Raw genomic sequence first — 24,023 nt, 5'->3', positions numbered from 1 at the left:
GGAACTCTTGTGCACTGTTGGTGGGAATGTAAAATGGCTCAGCCCCTAGGGAAAATAGTTTGGAAGATTCTCAAAAAATTAAAAATAGAATCACTACCATACAATCTATTCATTCCTACTTCTGAGTATTCATTCAAGAGAAGTGAAAGCAGGATCTTGAAGAGATGTTTGTACTACTATTTTCACTGCAGCATTATTCACAATAGCCAAGAGATAAAAATAACCTAAATGTCCATGGACAGGTGAATGGATAAAGACAATGTGGCATATATATACAATGGAATAATTTTCAGTCTTTAAAAAGAAGAGAATTCTGTCATATACTAGCTATAACATAGATGAACCTTGAGGACATTATGCTAAATAAAATAAGCCAGTCACAGAAAGACAAATAAAACATGATTCTACTGACATGAGTTATCTATAGTCAAATTCATAGAAGCAGAGTACAATGGTGCTTGCCAGGGGCTAGGGAGAGGGCAAAACAAGGAGTTGCTATTCAACAGGAATAGAGTTTCAACTGTGCAAGATGAAAAAGTTCCAGAGATCTACTGTACAGCAATGTGCATACAGTTAATGATATGGTTTGGCTGTGTTCCCACTCAAATCTCTTCCCACGTGTTGTGGGAGAGACCTGGTGGGAGGCAACTGAATCATGGGAGCAGTTATCTCCATGCTGTTCTCATGATAGTGAGTTTTCACGAAATATGACGGTTTTATAAGGGGCTTTCTTCCTTTTGCTTATTCTTCTACTTCCTGCCATCATGTGAAAAAGGATGTGTTTACTTTCCCTTCTACCATGAATGTAACTTTTCTGAGGCCTCCCCAGCCATGCTGAACTATGAGTCAAATTAAATCTCTTTTCTTTATAAATGACCTAGTCTTGGGTATGTCTTTATTAGCAGCATGTGAATGGACTAATACAGTTAACAAGATTGTACTGTACACCTAAAAATTTGTTAAGAGGGTAGAACTCATGTTACATGTTTTTTACCTCACACCCATAAAAAAGAAGTACCCAGTTATAGAAACTGTCTTAAAAGACTCTGAAGGCACATGGATAAAATACTTGAACTTAAGTTGGAGGATAACCTTTTTAAGGTTAAAGAATTCTGAGCATCTGTTAATCTTCCCTCAGAAACAAATATACTCCAATACCCAACCATAAAGTCCATGTTAAGGGCCCTATGCTATTATTTTTATGATAGTATTTTAAATGCTTAGGAAAAAAAGGCTAGAGTCTGAAATATAAGTAAATTGTTTTTATACTGCAAAAGACATATCTGATACTGCCCATAACAAAAAATAATTTAGCCCACCTTTCAGAAACTTGTCAGAAAATGAAAGTTTAACTTTGGTGCCCTGAAGGAGTTAATGTAACATCTTCCAAAACAAAACTGTGTCTTCTTGCAGTGATAGGCTTGTGGTGTGGCTACAGCAGAAAGCTCTCGTTAACTCAGATCTGTGTAGCTAATGGGTCACTGATAGAAATGTCTCCCCTCACCCCCACCCCAATGTAAATCTCCAGACTACTGAGGAAGAGCAGGGTGAGCAGAGGAGCATATCTGCAGAAAGAAGGCCCCCAATCCAGTAAACTACAGCAACACAAAGATGAAGGTATAGAACTGGGATGAAGGCAGTCCTTTGTCTGTTCAGCATTACATGAATGGAATTTTCTTTAAATGCAAAGCTATTTTAATCGCATTAAACAGAAAACATCCTCTAATGGATTCGAGACTTCTTTGTCTTCTTGAGTTTTGTTCTCAGTTGTTGAAAATCACCAGCATCATTAACATCCCCAATTGTCCTCACAAAAAAAAAAAAAAAAAAAAAAAAAAAAAAAAAAAAGAAAAAAAAAAAAAAAAAAAAAAAAAAAAAAGGACATAATCAATGCATTATAGTGAGAGACCACAAAGGAGAGAGACTAATTCTGATGAGGAATAACAAGCTTCCTGATGACTCTTAATGGTAGTGATGGTGGTGAAGGAGGAACAGGGTTTCCTCAGAGGAAGTGAAGAAGGAAAGGGAAGAGAATGTTTCTGGAATGATGAACAAACGGTTGCAAGGTGGAAAAAAAGAAAAACAAGTTGGGTCAGATTATGAAGGGTACTGAAGAATCTCCCAAGGAGTTTATGCCTTTTCCTATGGGAGCTGGTGGCACAGCTAGTTTCTCAAGAGGGAGTGACAGTTCTCTTGGTAATGAAGAACCTATGTGTCTGCTTCCTCTTTACTAGTTTGCTGCAATCTAATACTTCAGAAATTCTAGTGTTTCGCATCTAAGTGACCACTTAAGGGGCTCTCATTCAGAACAGAGACAAGGGGTTTCTTATTGTTCTAATTTATCTCCCAGTCCTGTGATGTGATAAGAAGCAACCCTTCCTCCCTACTCCTCATGTCAGGAGGTAAAGAGAGTTCCTAAAAGCAATCCTCCTAAGGTAAATGACTAGTATTTATCATTGGATGGTGAAATATTACCTATGTATCTTTGCTTAATGGGATACCAGATGAAACAAAGCTGGAAATGTATGGAAGGCAGTTCTCAGTTATTATATTTGGTATTTTTTTCCTCCCTCAGAGAAGATGGTAATTACATAAGACAGCATGTAGATACTGAAAATTCCTGTGGTGGGCCACCAACAACTTCCTGTGATAGAGAAAAAGAAGCCATGGGAGTCGTATCATTTAAGATATCTTGAAGAAACCTGAATTGTCCTTAAAGGATTGAATGCCTTGGGAAGCAATGTGCCTGCCAGCATTTGATGGGTCCAAGCCTAGGCTGGTCTGTTCCCTGGTGTGATGTGGGAGGCAGTAGAGGGCAATATTTAAGAGCAGATAACCCAGAATTGTTTCAGGCTCTGTCATTTATTTTCTGTATGACCATGAGCAGATTATTTCACCTCTCCAAGCCTTCAGTACCCTCATCTATGTAATAGGGATAATAACATAATACACCTCATATAGTCATTATGAAAAATAAGTGAGAGGAGTTTATGTACTCCAGTTAGCACTGTGCTTGGCACATAACATTCAAAAGAAACCAATAATAAAAATGATTATCACAGTATCATTATAAGGAGAGTGTCAAGGTTAGGATGGAAAGGTGACCTAGATAATCTTTAAGGCCCTTCTTATGCCAAGAGTAAACAAGTTTATATCCTTTACTGATGTCTTATTAGAACTAAGGCTATTATTCTCTGCCTCCAAGGCACCAATTGTGCGCGCATGTGTGTGTACGTATTTGCGAAAGTATTAGCAAGCTGCCCAATAAACAGCACACACTTATAAAAGATATTTAGAGCACACTGCATGCTGTATATTAGAGGTTTGTGGCTAATTCTTGATAGATGGGGCCAGTAAATCCCAAGACCCATTCCCCATCTGGAAACATATCTCTCCCTCAGCACAATAACCAACAAAGCAAATTGCTGTAGAATCAGTTTACCTAGGTGGTTTACCTTCTCTCAGTTTCATGATTAGAAAGTAGAGTGCAATCAAATATTTGAAATGTTTCCACTTTTAGAATAATACTATTTTGCAGGTGGAATCCTATTTAACAGTCTCAAATTCTTCCATGGCAGTTTTAAAGTGTTTCTTAGGGCTTTTGATATTCTTCTAGAGGCCCAAGTAACCATTTCAGACCAGTTTTACAGTATTAAATGACTACTTCCATCAAAATAGCTAACCAACAAGTACTGTAGTGACTTTCTGTCTTGTGCCCCAGGATTGCAAGGCTCTAGTTAGGATCACAATAAAAGATTTGGTTCCTAGATATGAGGAGCCGCCAGCAAATCAAATATCAAAAAGTTTAATAATTTACAAATAAGTGGTGCTCAGATGTGTTCAAAGAACTTCAAATATATAATCTCACTTGATCTTTAACACAGAAATAGGGCTTATATTTTTATCTTCATTTAAAGATAAGGGACAACTTTGAGCTGAGAGATGCTAAGCCCAATGTCCAATGGCTGATAAATGACAGAGCCAGAAGTGGAACACAAGCTTTTGCCTCAGAATCCATGAGTTATTGCTCAATGCTACTCTAAAAGAGCCTTATTTATGCTTAATGAATAGCTCTGTAGAGAATGGCATTCAGTAAGTAATAGATGACCTCAGTTTACCGTAATTCAGGATAATCTTTTCATGATTAGTTTTAAATTTTAGTCAAAGTAGAATAAATGTTTTTATTTTAGATGAAAATATTACATAAAGAGATATATTTATAGCACCATATGTACAATACATAAATCTACAAATACTATGTTGGTCATTACCCATTAGAACTAATGAATAAATACAACCTTATGCAAATGTGGCGCTTAGTTTCCTACTAAGTGAAAAAAAATGACTTAGACTTGAGTAAAATCCTAGGAATGATATTAGATCACTTATTTATTTACAAAATAAAGTAGTTAACTCCATAAATCATCTCCCTCTCTCTCACTTATACCCCCACGACCCTTTAACTATCATACTACAACACGAGTAAAACAGCCTTCCTTCGTCATTTTTCACCAGTTAGTATTCATCAGACATTTTACCAAGAAAGTTATGGCTTGTTATACCTGAGGTAAATTACAGTAAGTTTCTTAGCGGTCAAAATGTACTTAATAGCGAGAGTGAAAGTGCCTCTTGGCTTCCTGCCTATCACAGAGCAGGTAGTTAAATATAGGTAAATAATAAATACACATTCATCTCCTGAATAAAAGATTACAGAAATATCCTCTGCTCTGATCTGACTCCCTTGAAATTAATTTCAGAAAAAAAAATTGGAAATATTGGGTATTTATAAATTGTTCAACCATGTGGTTAAAAACCAAGAAAAATATTTTCTACTACATATACTTATTAAAACGGTACTCACAAAGCAAAATACTTCTTCATATTTTTAGTTTTTCTCTATTATTTTCTTGCTAATACTGATTAACTGTCATTTATTTATGTAGACATGGAATGCCACATTAGTGGGTATTTTTTTTTTTTTTACCAGTTTTATTCGCAACATTTATTTCCTGAGCTTGGTCTATGTAAGACCATAACTAGTGTGAAATTCCTATCAAATGTTTCAACACTCCTGGGACATCTACTACTTTTTGCCAATTTCAGACTTCCTAACCTGCCCCAGCGAGGTCTATCAATTTATCCTTATTATGTGAAGTCTGGAATCTGCCCCAAAGCCTCTTGAGTGTAGCTTTTACTTAAAATGAAGCAAATGCCCATATACTATACAGGGCCTCAACATTTGTTGGTTGCAATTCATTTTCTTATAACCAGTGTACTCGAGATATGACACCATGGTCAATGAATGCTTTCTCTGCTATCATAACGAGTTCCTGTGGGGATTCCACAGACTCACTTTTGGCACATGAGGATTGAATTCCACAGCTCTATGAATGGCCTCTACCGCATTCATCTCTGCTGTGCTCAGCCCCCGCCGAGATGCAGCCTCAGGAGAGAATCTGAAAAGCAGAAAGACAAAAACCATCCAGTTGGGACCACTGCTTGGGCATCAACCTGAAAATATCTAGATATCAAGGGCCCATAAAACCACAGTGAGCCAATGGCATGAGCTCTCCAAACTTCTACTGCATGGAACCTCTGAGTGACCCCTCAGACTGAGGCCGGCAAAAACCCCAGCAGAAGCAGAAAGCGTGCTTGCATTCTAATCATGGCAGGGGTTAAATTCAGCTGTCAAGTCTCTGTCTAAATAGCTAATCTAAATCTTCTACGAGGTACCTGTTCAGGTCAGGGGAAGAGGTAGGACTGACAAGGGCAGACAGTGTAGGAAAAAGAGAAAACTAGGTTACAGAAGAGGGTACTTGGTTAAAAACAGAACTGGGGAGGATTTGAAATGAGGCCTCCCACCCAATGTCAGTGCTGCGATGGAGGTTAAATCGTTGCAGCTTCAGCAGCAGGTGAGTCTGCTTGGGGCCATTCCGGCAGGGGGCGTGTGCATGCCCAAACTGCGGGCGAGACACCTGCCCGAATGAATGAAAAAAACCAGACCATGCAATCTCTTTCTCACCTCACACCCAGGGCTAACTCCAGAGCTGTGCTTGGCAGGCAGACACCACAGGGGAAGCTGTGACAACCCTGGCCCTGCCCTCCCAAGCTGGAGTCACTGTGTAGGGAGAAAAGATGTTGCAGTAGGTACTGGCGATCTACAGGATAAAAAAGAATGAAAGAAAATTACTTCGATCTTGAAGTGCACACACACTTAACAGCAAACCTGTCTGACACAGCAGAAGCTGTTTTCCTGTTCTCTGCTTTCAATGCCACAGAGGGATCGTACCGGGGAAGTGTAAGAGTTTACGAACTCAAAAGTAGTCAAGCCATCTATGCTCTTTTCACCTGACAGGCATCCTTGGAAGCTTATGAAAATTCTATATGCCATAGTCACCTGCCTGAATAAAATAGGCAAACATCCCATTGAGATGGCAACTCAAAGTTAACAGATCCTGGGTCGGGGGGGGGGGGTAGCTAATTTGGAGTCGATGAGGCAAAGGATGAGAGATGACTATCCCCTCTGCCACATTTTACGTGTGTATGACACTACCCAGTCGTGGACTGCTGACAGGAGAGGAATGTGCAAAAAACAAATAGAATGATGGCATTCTGTGTAAGTCCCAAGCAGGTGTTTTGGTATCTACTGTCTCACGCAAAAAAAAGTCATCTCAGAGGTATGGAATTTCAAATAAATCCCTCTTTAGGATTTCTTTACACACCCTTATAATACCCGAGGATATACATTCCCTCCTTCTAATAGTGAAAGAAAACAACAGCAGGTTTTGGAAAATGCATGCTTATAAGCAGGGGTTTCATAGACTAAGAGAAACTTCCAGAGAAAGCCCTGAGAGGCAACACATCTTAATTCAGTCAAGCATTAGTACCACCAAAGTTATTATTCACTTACTTGTCGGAAACAGCCCTTGCTTTGAGCAAAGCAGCTGTGTAGCATATTGTTGCTGACTTTGGTAAGCTTATATCTGTTGGAGAAAAAGAAAGTAGACACGTGTAAGTTTGCAGGTAACAAAGAGCAATAATTTTCAATATACTAGCATTTTAATCACATTTAAGTGCAATAACGTATAAATTAAGAATATTTTAATACATACATTACACAAGAACTTCAGCTATTCCTTACTGTATCAACGTGGCATGTGAAACTAAGGGTAGTTTGTATTTTTGTGAATAACTCATGTCCACCAGGCTGACTCTTAAGCAATCACCTTCTATTTTAAAACACGAATTTTCACGTTGAGTTTGAGCAGAGTATATCTATAAATATATAAATTTAGATATCACATGAATATCCTTGATGTGAAAGACATGAAAGTGTCTTTGTCCCTTACAAAAATTTCTCAATAGGTGTATGAAATACTAATTGAAGAAAAAAATCTAGATTAAAAAAAGACACATAGTCAAATGAGTAATTCTTTAGCGGTCAGAGTTAAACTAAATTTTCTTTGCATTACGTTTCAAGTTTACATTCAATTTTAATAGTGCTTGTTAAAAATGTAAAAGTCAAAGTCAAGGAGATATACATATATATCTAATATATAAATAAATATACATAATTTTTAAAGGGCATATGTATGAAATCTTTAGAAAACTACATAATTTTTGCTCATGCAAATCTATCATAAATCTCCTTTTATATGAAGCCTCATTGGTCACCAGGAAAAACAGTTCATTTCAGTTTGACAAAAATTTCAGAAAGGCCAGGGTGGGAGTGGAGTTTACATAATGAGTTTACAGGAAAGTAAAAGCACAGAGTAGAAGTGAGAGTAGATAAACTCAAAGAGAGCACTGCTTTGGGTGAAAAATTTGTCCTTAAATTATGACTGCATTCTTTCCAGAACAGGAGTTGGTATTTAACACTTGGAGCCAAACTTACACTATGACACAGAAATACCTTAAATCAGAACAGGTAAAAATATGGCATTTCCAGATGCTGCAAAATTCATTCTAGGTTAGAGGAACTCTTAGCACCTGGAATGTCCTGCAAGCTTCTTTGCAAAGCTGTTTCCAACTTAGAAAAGATTACATTAAAGTAGGAATGAAAAAGGGAGTTCCCATAGTTAGCCAACAGACAGAGGCAGAAAAAAAAAAAATTCATAAAAGAAAACCAATCTCTCTTTCAATAAAGGGTATTTACTGCCAATTCCAAGGAGATTCCTAAGGAATTTCTCTTTGAGGGAAATTTCAATGACACTAGTAAAACACAATGATAGAAAATATCAGCACAGAATTGAAAGCAAAAGAGGTCTTTGTATCCTTGATCTCATAAACTATATTCAAGCAAAATGTCATCACCACACACACACTATATAAAATGGCGTGCTTACAACTAAGAAGAAAAAAATGTCAGACACTCATGGATTTGTCTTGTTGCTTTTCCAGCATCTAAACATTTAACAGCTTTCCAGTGTGGGGAATCAATACAGAAACACAATATCTTGTTTTCTAGGGTATACTCATTGATTGTTATTTGAAGCTAATAAAATAAAAACTGATGATACATGGCCTACTTGAAAGTTCAGACTTTTTATTTTAAAATTACCCAAGCCTTGTTTCCAAAAACAATGATCATAATTATTTGAAGTCGGCAGCACAAGAAGGAGCCTTTTGTTAAGGACTTAGCTTCTCAACAAGAAAGAGCAAGTTGTGTTTGATGGTTACCGAATCAATCAAAGGGACACTTTCACCTGGATAGAAATGCAGAAAAAGATACAATCGAGGTGCTCCAGCAAATGACTGGAGATGCCTAGTCAAAGGTGATCTTTAATCTAGAATCCTGACCCCCATTCCCACTAGCATAGGGCATTCACAACTAGAAAAATGCAACAGCATTCAGCAACCTTATGACTACAGTACATTTTCTCCATTTTAAAAATGTTTGCACCTTCTCCTTTATTAAGTAGTATATGTGCACAAGAAAAATGCTTAAAAATATATTTTAATCAATATAATGGAGGAAGAGGGAAATGTAGCTCTATGAAAATACCCCATTCCCTATTAGTAGCATGTCATTCTATTTATCTTTTCATGCTAGTAAGTTGTTTTGTTCTCACTGATTAACGAAAATAGCAAAATATTCTTGCATAGCTTGTTTATTTAGATATTCTCAATGTTATTCTTTTTTTCTGTAAAAACATTACATCTATTTGGTAATGGCAATTTGGCTCTAAGGAGGAATGAATCACTCTAAAGAAACTGATCCTAAATTTCCCTTCACATAGAGCGTCTTGTTGTCCAAACAGGTTTTGGTTTACAATTTTCATTTTTGAAAATGATGCAAATTTTTCTGCAGAGCACTTAGGCAATATAAATGGAAAGCTTTTACATTTTGCCTACCCAGCAATTCCACTTCTAAGAGTTTATCCTAGGAAATAATCATTAATGTGCACAAAGATTGTTCATCACAACATTGTTTCTAATGGAAAACTGGAAATAGCCCAATGTCCAATCATAGATTGGTTAACATGCTGTAAGTTCATTCGCAGGGTACAATTCCATGCAGTCATTAAATCATGTAGTGGAAAGGTACTGAATGATCTGGAGGAAATAAATGTACTGTGCACCTATCAATAGGTTTATAAGTTTATAAAAAGTATGCTTTAATATTCATTTTTAAAAGCACTTATATGTACAGAGAAAGATTGGAATAAGCACCAAATATTGTAGACTCCCGTTATCAGTAGTTTCACTTTCTGTGATTTCAGTTGTCCACAGTCAACTGCAGTCTGAAGATATTAAATGGAAAATTCCAGAAATGAATAATTCATAGTTTTAAAGGGCATGCCATTCTGAGTAGTGTGATGAGATCTTGTTACTGTCCTGCTCCTTCCAACCCAGGATGTGTGAATCATCCCTTTGTCCAGCATATCTGCACTGTAGATGCTACCCGCCCATCAGTTACTTTGTGGCCATATGGGTTATCACAGCTATCACAGTGCTGTCATAATTATCACAGTACTTGTGTTCAAGAAACCCTTATTTTATTTCATAATGGCGAAGTGCAAGAGCAGTGATGCTGGCAATTTGCATATGCCAAAGAGAAACCGTAAGGTGCTTCCATTAAATGAAAAGGTGAAATTTCTCAACTTAATAAAGACAGAATTGTACACCAAGTCTGCTAAGATCTATAGTACGAATGAATCATGTGATATTGTGAAGAAGGAAAAGAAAGTTGTTTTGCCACTGTACCTCAAAACTGCAAGAGTTATAGCTAGAATGCATAGCAAGTGGAATGACAAGGAGGAGCCATATTCATATGACTTTTATGACATATTGTTATAACTATTTCATTATTAGTTCTATTAATGTTCTATTTCATTATTATTATTAATCTCTTACTGTGCCTAATTTGTAAATTAAACTTTATCATAAGCACATATGAAAAAAATATTGTATATATAGGGTTCAGTATTCTCCATCATTTCAAGCATCCACTGGAGGTTTTGGAACATCCCTTAAGGATAAGCAGGGACCACTCCATCAGTGGTGTTTATTTCTGGGTGGCAAGTTTACAGGCAATTTTTTCTATTATTTATCTGTATTTCCAAAGTTTCCTGTCATGTACATGCAATAACTGTTTTTTCTAACAGATAATGATGCTAGAGGGAAGAATTCTGTTCTATAAACTGCCTGAAGCAAGTTCATGGGGAAATGCATTGGTGGAGCCAAATACCGACAGCATAGACAAAAGTAGAATATATCATATGAGGTGCTGTCAGCCTGCAGATCTATCAGATGTAACTTTCACATACTCTTGTGAAAGTTAGTGTGTTCTATTTACAGTGTGCCTGCTATAGTACATTTACCTTATTAACTATATTTTAATCTAATATCTGCCTAACATCCAAACCAGAGGCAGGACCTGATGTTTTGGCTTAGCATTAAGAAGAACCATAAATACTACCCTTTAGGAGAAATTATTTATGCTGCTTGCCCCATGAGCACCTTCTCTTTCATTTCCACCTCACCCCACAAAAAAAGGGTGAGGTTTGGTTATTGTTTCTTGTTATAATTTTTAAACTTAATATTTTGATATAATTATAGGTTCCCAGAAATTTACAAAAAATAGCACATAGAGTCCTGTACATGTTTCACTCAGCTTCTCCTAATGACATTTTATTTAACTGTAGCATAATATCAAAAAGCAAGAAACTGACATTGATAGAGTACTATTAGGTAAACTACAGACCTTGCTCATTTTCACCATGTTTTACAATCAAGTACACATGTCTATGCAATTTTATCCGATAACTACATTTATGTAACCACCACTACCAAGATGCAGAACTGTTCCATTACCACAGAGGAACTCCCTGGTGCTACCCTTTATATTTGTAGCTTCCCTGTCCTTCCTCATACATGTCCCCTGGTGATCACTAATCTGTTCTGTACAGTTTTATCTGCCAGGTATGACTTCATGCTTTTATCACTACGGAAATGGATAAAATGATAAAATGAATACAGTGGCTGCCAGTAGTGATTGAAAATGGTGGCAATAAGAACAAATCATCTGCTTTCTAATACTGCCTGTAATTTATTCAGAAATTTTATTTTGAGAAAGCAACTCAAAATCATTCTAAGTTAGGTCTGATTTTGTGTGAACACACTGACTCTGCAGTGCCCTTCTGACTGTTGTACATGGCATTTAGCTACATTATTAGCTCTTATGAATTAGAATCCAAAGAGGAAACAAAAGGAAAGGAAATAATGAGATATCACATAATTCCATTACTCATTGCAGAAACAAGGAATGCTAAGTAAATGTTTCTCACTTAGACAAAGCTGAACTGCTAGCATCAATTTTTATTCCACCTCTTTGCCATCTTATGTTTTATAGAAGTGTTCTGAAAGGAGAAGAAATTTCCCCAAACATTTTAGGCACGCAAAATCAAATTGTCATGAAAGCCTTTCATTAAAAGTTATAATCCTGAACTTCACACAAATGGAAACAGAGAGGATGTACTCCTTTTTGTCTGGTTCCTTTCACTCAGCACATTGTTTTTGACATTCATCTATGTTGTAGCATGTATCATTCATCCTTTTTAATTGATGAGTAATATTTCATTGTGTGGATACACCACATGTTTATCTATTCTCTTGCTAAAGGACATCTGAATTGTTTTCCCACTTTGAACTATTATGAAGAAAGTTGCTGTGACCATTTTTGTGTAAGCTTGAGAAAACTCATTTCTCATGGATATGTAACTAAAAATGGGATTATTGGATCTGAAGATAGATGTCTGTTTAACTTCACTGGAAACTGTTAGACAGTGTTCCAAAGTGGTTTTGTGAAGTTTGCAAAACTAATATATGTGATAAAGGTCAGGAACGTGGTTACTGCGGGGCTGGAGGGCAGTTATTAGGTGGAAGGGAGTATGAGGCAACCTTCTGAAATGTCAGAAAGTTCTGTTTCATTCTGGGTAGCGGTCACATGAGTATATATGTAAGTGAAAAATCATCCCTCTCTGCACTTAAGAGTTATACATATAACTACATGTAATTTATGCCCCCCTCTCTCTCTCTTTATTGATTGATTGATTGATTGAGGTGGAGTCTCACGCTGTTACCCTGGCTGGAGTGCAGTAGCACAATCTCCCTCACTGCAGCCTCCACCTCCCAGGTTCAAGCAATTCTCATGCCTCAGCCTCCCAAGTAGCTCAGACTATAGGTGCACACAACCATGCCTGGCTAATTTTTGTATTTTTAGTAGAGACGGAGTTTTACGATATTGGACAAGCTGGTCTCTAACCCCTGACCTCAAGTGACCCGCCCATCTTGGCCTCCCAAATGCTGGGATTACAAGCATGAGCCACCATACCCAGCCAATAAAAAATATTTTTTTTAGAGAAAACCTAAAATCTTGTGGTCACCTGAAGATATCTTATCTTACCAATCTGACCTCCATAACATTTTACTTGCCTTTTATCAAACTGCCCGACTCCATTCTCTCTACAAATCTTTATCTAAAAATCACTTACGTCTTCCATAATAAAACAGAATCTGATTATTGTTCGTCAACCTTTCAAGCATTAAGATGGTTTGAATATTTCTTCTATAGCAGTCTTCTATAGGATAAATAACTCCTGTTCCTCAACTGACGTATTCTCCAGAACTTCTCACCTACCTATTTTTGTTATCTGGTCACGGGTGATTTTGAAATATAAGAATTAGTAATGAAAACAATACTCTAAATCCCCCAAACCTGACCAGTAAAGACCTCAGGGGAAACATGCAGACTGAGGAGGTACGGCCACCACACATCTCTGAACACCAGCTAGAACGGCCCTGGTGCTGAGGAGCTGGGACTCCTTTTCTGTTCATATGATTGTGTGGTCAACAACTCCCTCACCGTCCAATACTATTCAAACAGACTTTAGCTAAAGTCTGGTCTTTTCTCCCTTTTGTGTAAGCCATGAACATTAAAAAATATATGTGAAAAACCTATAGGCAGGATTTCACATCTGATGCCATTAAATTTCAAATCTTAAAATTAAATCTGAGCCATTAAATCTTAATAGTTTCAGCACATCATTCCAGCCTATTAGTCATTTTTCTGATTCAAGCTACCACCCACAGCTTTGCTCCCTCCATACCTTCTACCCCAAATGATCATTATCATCATCAAAATTACTGCTAACACCTAGCATGGGCTAACTGCCAGGTACTGGTGTTAATCACTTATATACATTATCCTATTTAATCCTTATAGCAGTCCTATGAGGTAGGACTGTTAGCCCTGTTTTATAGATGGGGAAAATGAAGCAGAGAATGTTTAATAAATATGCCAATATCACAGATCCAGAACAAATCTCCAGATTTGTCTCCAGAGCACATGATTTTAAACTGTGCTGTTGTTTCCAAGATACGATTTTTGGAAATAATACTGACCATGGCAATACCAATGAGAGAATCTGGAAAGAGTACTCTACAGATCACCCTCAATTTGCAACAGTCTGAAATGACATGTCTGCAACCACCTATTAATTAGGTGTTATATCCACATTGCCCCATGGTGCCTGAAAGGACAGCATTTAAATTACTGTCAAATATTTTGCTTAAAGATGTAAACACATTTATGGTTTTCTCCTCTTTCAGAAACACGAAGAAAAGGGCCATTTAAACTAGTAAGATAAACATTTAAATACTATTAAGAATATCAATATTCTCACAGCCACTAACTCATCTGTGTTTATTTGACACAACTTTCTTAAAAAATCCATGTCAGATCCCCAATTACTTCCTTTTTTCCTGTGGTCAAAAACCACACAGTCATTTCTAGAATTTGGTTGGGATTGACTTATTTGACAAAATTCTTTTTAAAAGTAAAAAATATAAAAGGGAAATATAAAATAGGAATGAATAACTGTACATCAGTAACATATTAATACAATACTTTCTGCCCAAAACAGTACTACCACAAGATACAGATGAAAAACTGAACAACACTATAGGACTGCCAAGATCAACCTCCCTAAATCTTTTTCTTTTATAGGTGAGAAATATGGGCCCAGCAAAGCTAAATGATTTTCTTAAGAGCCATCCAACAAATTAGTGGCAGAGCTGACCCTGCAATACCATGTCCTTGTCACTATCCCATATTGCTAGTGTGATACTTGCTTCTGCTTTCCCTGTCATCATTCTCCTATACTTTCTTCACTGTTTTGTTTGGACAATAGAGTCATACATTAAATCCTGTAATGTGTGAGATTTCTGCTTCCTCTGGTCTTTAACCGCCCTGAAAACCTGCTTACAAGTTTACACCTGACTTGTATGTACTTATTTAGCTATTTGTCATTCTGATCTTTTCATACACTTTAATCATTTATGTTTCCTTACACTTTTATCCATTGGGAGTAATTGGATTTCAACTTTTAGTCTTCCATCCTTCATGAACCATTTACCTGTTTAAAAAAACCCTCTATATCCCCTATGCCAAATAGTCACAGCACAAAGTAACTTATATTAATTGAAACTCCATTTGTGGGTTCATATTTATCTTTCCTCTGAATTAAAATAAACAAATAAAAGGCTGGGCATGGTGGCTCATACCTGTAATCCCAGCACTTTGAGAGGCCAAGGCAAAGGATCACTAGAGCCCAGGAATTCAAGGTCAACCTAGGCAACATAGTGAGGCCTCACCTCTACAAAAAAAATAGAAAAAAACTAGCCAGGCATGGTGGTTCAAACCTGTAGTCCCAGCTACTTGGGAGGCTGAGGAGGGAGGATCACTAGAGCCTGGGAAGTTGAGACTGCAGTGAGCTGTGACCATGTCACTGTACTCCAGCCCGAGCAACAGAGAGAGAAAAGAAAGCAAGAAAGAAAAGAAAGAGCATGGCTTTCGCTTTTTGTTACTTTTGTTTGTTTCAGATTCAAGGTTCACCTCTGCCTAATAGTCTTTTTTTTTTTTTTTTTTTTTTTAACTATAGCTACAGCATAACATGGTCTCCTTCTCTTAAGCTTCTTCCTTTTTGGTAAGAATTAAATCCATGGTATTATTCTCATGCTTTGTCTACTTTAGTAGCAACTGAAGTATCAACAAGGCAGGAATTTTTCAGATGGTTTCATTTTAGCAAGTGATATTATAGTCATTCACATCAAGTCTTCTACTATCTCCAAATTCAGCTTTTATACAAAATACAGCTGGACATGCCACCTGTTCCCCTCTTCCACATTTCTTCTCCTCATGTCATTGTTATGACTCAGCAGAAGTAGGTAGGCACTGATGGGTGGGTTGCATGGGTCCTGGCAGGTTCTTCACCCTTAGTTACGCTCCCTCGAAAGATTATCTGTGGGTTATGGTGAGTCTACATAGGGCTCAATTTCCTGTAGTTAAGAGATTATCAGAGAGCAAATGAAATAAAGTGGCTATAGTTTAAAATAAGAAGTTTTGTCACCTAAGAGACAAAAGTTTCTGCACTAGGATTCCCACTTGTTGCTTAAGGAAGAAAAACCAAATTCTAACTCTTTTATACCAATGTTCAGAAAAACTCACAAATGTCTCCCTCAAGGACAGAATGTGCTCCACTGTGGTGTCTGAAGTCACTTCACCAGCCCTCTGCAGTGGCACTCCACTCTTCTATACCTGAGTGTTTTCACACTGATCTCTCAAGTACCTCCACTCAAAAGGGGACACGGTGTTTATGTATTGTGCCACTCCCTTCACTCGGGGCCTTCCTCTGCTCAAATTGCCTCCAGCCTCGCCAGGGCCCATAAAATAAAATCCAAGCTTGGGGCAAAGCCCTTAGAGGTCTGCTCCCACTACGCACCTCCACCCATGGCTAACTTACCCAAGGCATCTTCTGCCCTTCACTGCATCCCTCTTCATCCCTCTGCTCTAAGAGATACAGGCAGTTCTCCAAATAAGCCATGCCAATTGTGCCTCTGCACCTTTCAATATACTTTCCTTGCCTCAAGCACTTTTACTGTCCAGTTCGACACCACTTACAAAGGGAAGGCTCCCCCTACTCCACCTTGCCGTGAGTGCAGTGCCCCTTCCATCTTGGGTTAAAGTGTAACAGTTTTTATAACAATTGTTCTCTTATTTCCCTGTCCTATGTACATGGTGTGATTTAGGAGTAAAAGCTGTGCTTCTTCATCACTTTGTGCCCACAACATAAAACAATGTCTGAAATATAGTTGGCGCTCAGTGTTTGCTGAATAAAATCCTAAATTAATGTACTAACATCTCAAATCGCTTGATATTGCTGCCTGCGATTTGCAAACATTTACATCTAATTTAGCTCCTGGAAGCTAAAATTGATAATGTCATATGTTCTAACAGGGAGTCAGAAACTTGCTATTTCTCAACATGTGTACTGCATTTATCTTTGCTTACAGTGTTCCAGCAGAGTGCATGAAATTGTATTGGTGCTCTAATCTAGATGTCTATTTGAAACAGCAGTGGAATGAAATTGTGGGGCAGGAAGGAAAAAACAATAGAATAAAAACTGAAAAAAGCTTGAAGAAAAGTAGAAAAAACAAGGAAAACCACACCTCTGACTCCTTAAGGACCGGTTATTAGAATGATGCTGCTGAAAGAAAAGGTCATCTTAGGGAGAATGACTCTTGAATTTTCAAAAGTCGTAAGTGGTTCATAACAGCCAACCTTTAATTCAATAATCTTGGAAGAAATGTCTGTAATTATGAGTAAAACTATCAATTAGATGGGCCTCGGAAAACTTACAGGGCAAAACTTTAGACAGGATAGAACAGTTTTTCATGATAACTTTTTGACCTAATATCCTTTTGTTCATCTCCCAATAATAACAATCAAGATGTAGTTTTAAAAGGATCATTACTATTCTCATGCATAAGATAAGTCAATTGAGGGTCAAATTCTCATATATATGATTCTAAAATCTTTTCAAAGGTGGCAGCAAGTAGTTATATAAATCCCAAACCATCTCACAAATGAGAACACTATGTTATAGTGAGATCTTATTTACCGAGTCCCTCACCAACCACAGATGTTCCCAATGACTACCCTAGAACACAGGGGTTGAGATGAAAGAGGCACAAGCTTGCTCTCAAAGGCTTGCTTTCTCTATACTTCCCACAGTTTGTTTCAAGCAGACTCATTGAGCACTGATTCAGCTCGCTTCGCCTTAGTGTTTTTTTGGATTTTTGTTTTTTAACGTCTTCCTCCACTAGACTGAAAACTTCTTGGTGACAGAGAATAGAATATATTTACCTCTGAATCCAAAACACCTAAAAGTTAGTACTTCAACCTAAGGATTTGATAAATTCTTGCTGAAATAATTTGGAAAAAAATTAACCTATTTACTTTCTGTTATCCTTTAAGATTATGAAGTACCAAGTATCCCTTTTCTTGGTCAGGCAACAAATTGATATCCTTTCTCCCAGATACACTTGAAGCTCCTATAATCCAACATATTTGGCCTTCACAGATGCTCTTGGAAGCATGAACCAATCAAACAAACAAAAACAGAAAACAAATTTAAACAGCAGTCCATTTCCTCTTCACAACCTATTTGTGGATTGTGATGTGTTCTTACATTATGTGATTAATTTCTGAGTTTGCTTGTTCATGATATGATGCAAAGAAAACAGAAATACAGGATTCTGTCCTTAAATTTTTGTTATTTTTTATTCCAGGAAGCATGAGTTCTTTTTGCCCCATTTTCAAAAAGCCAATCCAAGGTTCCCTTCCAACCAAATGAAAAAATTTCACTGAAGAAATAAAAGGGATTGATACACAAGAACCTCAAAAAGATGTGCAACCTGGGAGTTCAATGATTCAACTGGGAAATTCTACATGACCTTAGCAATTTGGGGCAGGGGGAGGGACAGGCAATACACATTCAACTACACCCAGAAAAATTCGTCTTACACTACAAAGCCAAACACCAGATGTTATTTGCAACTTTTGGACTGGGTTACCCTAGAAGTATCAGAGGACCCTTCTGTGGCTGGTGCCCTGAGGCCAAACACAATAGTTTCTGTGATGGTAATGGCTGGCTGGGGAGGGATGTTACCTTGGTAAATTATGATAACTGGGCAATAAGGATTAACAAACCCAACATAAATTTGGAGGGTTTGTGCATGTGCCAACTATGTGAATTACATATGTATGCATTCACCAAAGGTCTTCCATCAACAGAGACAGAAGTTTGTCATGCATACAGTCCTCATTGAAATGACATCTATTATCAGAACTTCTGCTCAATGCAATATACAGTTCATCCCCTGACACTCTATCATTTGTTCTAAAGTGACCTCAAAGGCCCAGTCCTCTTGGCAGATCTACCTCTTGGTGTCCAATGTGGTTCATTTGCCCATCTTTTACACAAGGACTCTCTTAGAGCACTTGACTGGTGGCTGTGATCTTTTCCGTAACAACCAGTCCAGGGAAAGGAGCTGAACTAGGTTTGTAGTCTGTCACTAGAAACTGATAGCATACCAAATCTTCTTTCTAATATGCAGCCTAATTTTGTGGTGGATATTTTCAGAAGCTGCTTGTGCCTGTGGCATCAAAATTCACATCTATATAGTTGACTGAAAAGTACTGTTTTGGAAGTATGGACAGCCTGACACTTGACGTGTTTGACAAATACAGATTTTACTCACTGGACATCCAGACATCTCAAATCCTTCCTATTTTTACTTATTCCTCAAACATAAATGGAAAACAGTCTAACCAAAAGACAGATTATCCAGTAACCATTTCAAACGAATTATGATGATAGCTGAGTAACTTGTGCTGGTTATAAGGCCTTGGGCAATGAACAAGGTTTACAAAATTTTTAGTTATAACTACATGCTGACTCTGCAAAACAGTATCAGCAAAAGGCTTTTGCTCTGAATAGTCTCAACATAGAGTGATTCCCTAATGACTTTCCTTAGAACTTCTGTTTTCAATCTACTGAGATGAAAGTATTTCCTCCAATGTTAGAAACATGTCCTGTTCTAAAAAGTACACCCTCTGCAAATTACTAGATGGCAGATAATAATGCTAATTTAGGATGGGCTTGATGGCATCAGTAAAAATGATCTTGATATAGCGGTTGCATTTATATAACTTTTGTGACTGTAAGAAAGACCAGCTGTCCCCAGTTCTTTTGAGAAAGACAGGAAGAAAAGGGAATTTTCTGCCCCAAATTTAGGGCAATCACTAAATGACTTAATGGAGTAAATATCCAAAAGCATTTAGATCTTTATTTCTACAAGGACAAACTATTCAAAGGCTGAAGTTGCTATGAACCCTAAGAAGTAATTTTTTGTTTGATCAGGAGTAAAAATCCCTGGCATTTCTTTTTTCAGCTTTCCAAAAATATAGATAAAACTAAGAATTTTCATTCTTATCAAATATCTATTTGTATGTCCTATTAGATCCATAATTAATTTTAATAACAAGTCATAACACTGTCATTTTGCAGGGCACAAGACTGGGCTCTTATTCTCTCATTGCAACATTTTATATATGGTTTTCCATTTGAACAAGACTAATGAACAGTGGTGAAGTTTAGGAGTGGCACTTTTGGCTCTTTATAATACCGAATAATATCTAAACTCTTACTGTGTGTGTCACACTGTTCTTAACACTTAACATAGATTAAACTACTTTAATCCTCACACAAATTACCCGCTGTGTGATGCTGGGCAAGTTATTTAGCCTTTCTAAGCCTTGATCTCATTTCCACAGAAAGAAACCGAGGCTTGGACTATTAAGCAATTTGCTCAAGCTCCCTCAGTTGGTGAAACACAGAGCTGGGACCTGATCCACCTCTTCCCCACCACCCATGACTGCCTTCTGGTATCCCCAAGGATCACTAACTAGAGACAGGCAGAACTAGATGCTCCCAAACATACCTTACAGCACTCATACCTGCATTCACTTGCTCTATGAGATTCTTCTAAAATTGAAATGCACAAATGACAATGAATAAGAAACACACAAATTCTTTTCCACATTCCCACCCTAATCTTTGGGACTTAAATTTTCAACCTAGGTGGCCTATAAACTTCTTTGAAAGGCAATCCAAAGCTTGTAACAACTTTTGCAATGGTTTCTAAAAGAAGGTTCTCATGACTTAATGATCTTGAAAACATTGCTGTCTTTATAATAAATATATGACTGAAGAAAAAGATAAATCTCAAATTAAATGAACACCTTACATCAAATCCCCTTTGTGATTAAAAAAAATCAGATACAAGTTGATTGAAGATGGGAAGCCGTATTTTGAAGATAGTTTCAGAAAGACAGCAAATAATGATACACTCAGTTCTTAAAGAATGATTAGAAAGAAATTTTAAAAGACAATGTGGCATCATCAAAATTCTGCACCATGGCTTCAGCCCACCTAATTCATGCCTTTGTAAAAGGAGTGAGAGAGGCCCAGCACATCACTTTTGGAAGGCTTACATTTATGGAAAACACATGGGATTTAGAGCCAGCTGGATCTGGATTTGAATCCCAGCTCTGCAGTTTTCTAAGAATGTGGTCTTGTGAGTTATTTAATCTCACAAAGCCTCAGTTTCTGCATCTGCTAAAATGGTTAACCCTCCTTGCAGGGTTATTGTAAGGGTAAAGCTAATTCCAAGCTAATAACATGCTTGGCACAGGGTAGGTTCTCAATAAAGTGTGGCTAATAACAACAAGAAGAACAATGGTATTAATAAAAACAAATAAATACTTCCAAGAGCAGAAGGAACGTGTAAGTGTGGTGGTTAAAAGCATGGGTTTGGAGTCAGATGACCTTGGTTTTAATTCTGGCTTTCCTTTTCTTGTAGAATTCACATCATATTTAATAAAGTTGTTCTCAGTCGATCACTTTTCTCTCATAACATAAAACCCATATGACTTGACTTTGCTATTACAGGCTCTTCCTGTGAGCAAGTTGATTACCTTCTTTTTGTACCAGTTACCATATCTGCAAAATGGGGCTAACAATAGCATCTACCAAATATGCTTGTGGTTCAAATCATGTCTGATGCTGACACATTATAAGAACTCAATAAATGCTAGCTGTTGCTGCTGTTATTTTAGTCACTGCCTGAAGAACATTATAGAACCAGGACCAGCCACCTGGAATAAAATTGCTCACCTATACTGTTGATTCACAAATTGCAAATACAAGAGTATGAAAACTCCTGAGGATAGCAAACAGTATTTTAGAGTAACACCTGGAATAATAAAACATTAGAAGTTATCTCAATGGCAAAATCAAAATCAGACTACAGACTACAAGGAGGTCTGACCAATCAACTGGTAATCCTCGTGGGGACACAGGAGTATATGATTGCCACTGATTTCCAAACTCAAAGCCAAAGTTTTTTTTAAGGTGGTAAAGAACAATGAGACAAGGGGAATATATTTTGCCTCCCTTCTTTCCCCCAAAATATATTATTCACCACCCCAATCCCTGGCCCCAGTACCTTGCCATTTAACTAAATCTTTTTACAAAGGTCAGAAAAGCAGAACTAATCCCACTGCGTTCCCAGCATACTACTTAAAAAACTCAGCCACCTAGCAAATGTAATTTAAAAAGGGCTGCTGTACCTATAACCCATCCAAAAAACAGCTACCCAACCAGAGCATTCCAATTGGCAAAAATGACATATAATCCTGCTGTTTTGGGTGTGGCTCTACAGAGAGGGATGAAGGGGCTGGGATTCTAAGTGCTGTCTCCAGCATCTCACAGATTAGACATCTGAACCAGGGTGAAGAACAGGACGCCCTAACAGCTGTCTGTCCTCCAAGACCTCTAAATCACCCACTTCTTTGCCCAGAGCCAGATAAGGAAGCAGCAGCTCAGTAGACGTCTCCAGGAAAAGCAGCAGGGATGAACTTGAAAGACTCCATTTCATGATATGAGGTGAGAAACAAGAGGCATGTTTTCCCACAATCTCAAGAACAGTAACTTCAGCAGCCACTTCATTATATTTCTACTGTAAATGATACAGGCCTGAGCCATGTCAGCACCAAAGCTCCCTTCAGAATTCAGTCGGTGTTAGGTCATCTGTACTCTATTGACAACTGCTGAACTCAAAACCCCTAACGAGGCATCTCAGCAATAAGATGTGTCCTGCCACTAATGAGGCTCTTTTTCCATGAATAATGAACAAGAACATCATCTCTGTTGCCAGGTATACAACATAAACAAAGCTCAACACAAGAGCCTTGGTATGGTGAGTTTGTCCATTTGCAACAAAGGAATTTTTCAAAGTGTGAGCCAAGTTTTAGCAGAGGGTGTGACGGGCTGTTGTAACAAATAATGTGAACATATGTTATCAGAATCTAATAAATCAGCTTTTGGTTGTTGTGGAACAGAGGCTGTGCAATGGGATAGTTAGAGACAATGGAGAGTTCCATTACAATAATAAAGAAATGCTTTCTGTAATGAACTGAGATCTTCATGAAAAGAGCCTTAAGAGGCTTGCCATCCCAAAGGCTCTACTCATTAAAGTTTTATTTCTTAAGGCTTGATATGTCAGATTGAGTACAGGTCAGCATTAGGAATTGCTAAGGCATTGATGGTTACAGAGTGGCATTTGGAAAAGTACACTGCCACTTGAACCCATGGCCCTGGGACTGAATTCCTTTGGTACTAAAAGAATGCTAACGTATGAGGATTTTGCCTACCAGGCAGCCCAACAGTTTAGGTCCTAAACTTGGACCACTGTTTAGCCAAACAGTGAGTGAGATTTTGGCATATAAACAGAGAATACAAGTGAGCTGACATGAAAGCCAAACAGTCTTTATTTTGTTTACTTTAAAGTGTTCCACAGATACTTTTCTCTATTTCTAAAATCAGTTCCATACTAGGTGGCATATATCTTGTTACACAGGGTACTTATACTTTTCTCTATTTCTAAAATCAGTTCCATACTAGGTAGCATATATCTTGTTACACAGGGTACTTATACTTTTCTTTATTTCTAAAATCAGTTCCATACTAGGTGGCATATATCTTGTTACACAGGGTACTTATGTCTGCACAGGCAAAATGATGCCATCATTGGCTGAAGGCTTTTAGTTTCCATAAATTTGAGCAAGATTTTGAAGAAAAGGAAACAAAAACAAAAACAATCTCATAATGGCTAAGTTCCCCCAACTACAGAAGATAACAACTCTCACCCATTTCAGAGATTCCTTATGAAGAATTGTGTCAAAAATGAGACCCAACAGCCAGGTGTGGTGGCTCATGCCTGTACTCCCAGTGCTTTGGGAGGCCAAGGTGGGAAGTTCACTTCATGCCAGGAGTTTGAGACCAGCCTGGGTAACGTAATGATAACCCGTCTCTACAAAAAAATTAAAAATTATCCAGGCATGATGGCACACTCCTGTAGTCCTTGGGAGACTGAGGTGGGAGGATGGCTAGAGCCCAAGAGTTCAAGGTTATAGTGAACTATGATCACACCACTATATTCCTTCTGGGGTGACAGAGGAAGACCCTATCCCTAAAAAAACCAAAACCCCAAATGGTATAGTTTGCTCTATATGCTCTGTGATCTGAATAATTCTCTTTTTTTTTTTTTTTTTTTTT

General features: G+C 37.6%; 1 protein-coding gene across 15 annotated transcripts in view; it reads right to left on the bottom strand.

Moving 5' to 3' along the window:
* The window catches only part of ST7 (suppression of tumorigenicity 7), a 300,125-nt gene that overhangs the window by 35,712 nt on the left and 240,390 nt on the right, over positions 1–24,023 (bottom strand). For all 15 annotated transcript variants that reach the window (XM_017535062.2, XM_017535063.2, XM_017535069.2 and 12 more), the window contains 2 exons: positions 6,911–6,983; positions 5,354–5,456 (listed from right to left, as the gene is read on the bottom strand). In XM_017535062.2, the coding sequence (XP_017390551.1) occupies positions 5,354–5,456; positions 6,911–6,983 (176 nt within the window). The remainder of the gene's footprint in view (positions 1–5,353; positions 5,457–6,910; positions 6,984–24,023) is intronic.

Source organism: Cebus imitator, unplaced genomic scaffold (assembly GCF_001604975.1).
Source record: "Cebus imitator isolate Cc_AM_T3 unplaced genomic scaffold, Cebus_imitator-1.0 Scaffold90, whole genome shotgun sequence".
Classification (NCBI taxonomy): Eukaryota; Metazoa; Chordata; class Mammalia; order Primates; family Cebidae; genus Cebus; species Cebus imitator.
This window is presented reverse-complemented; position numbering and strand designations above follow the sequence as displayed.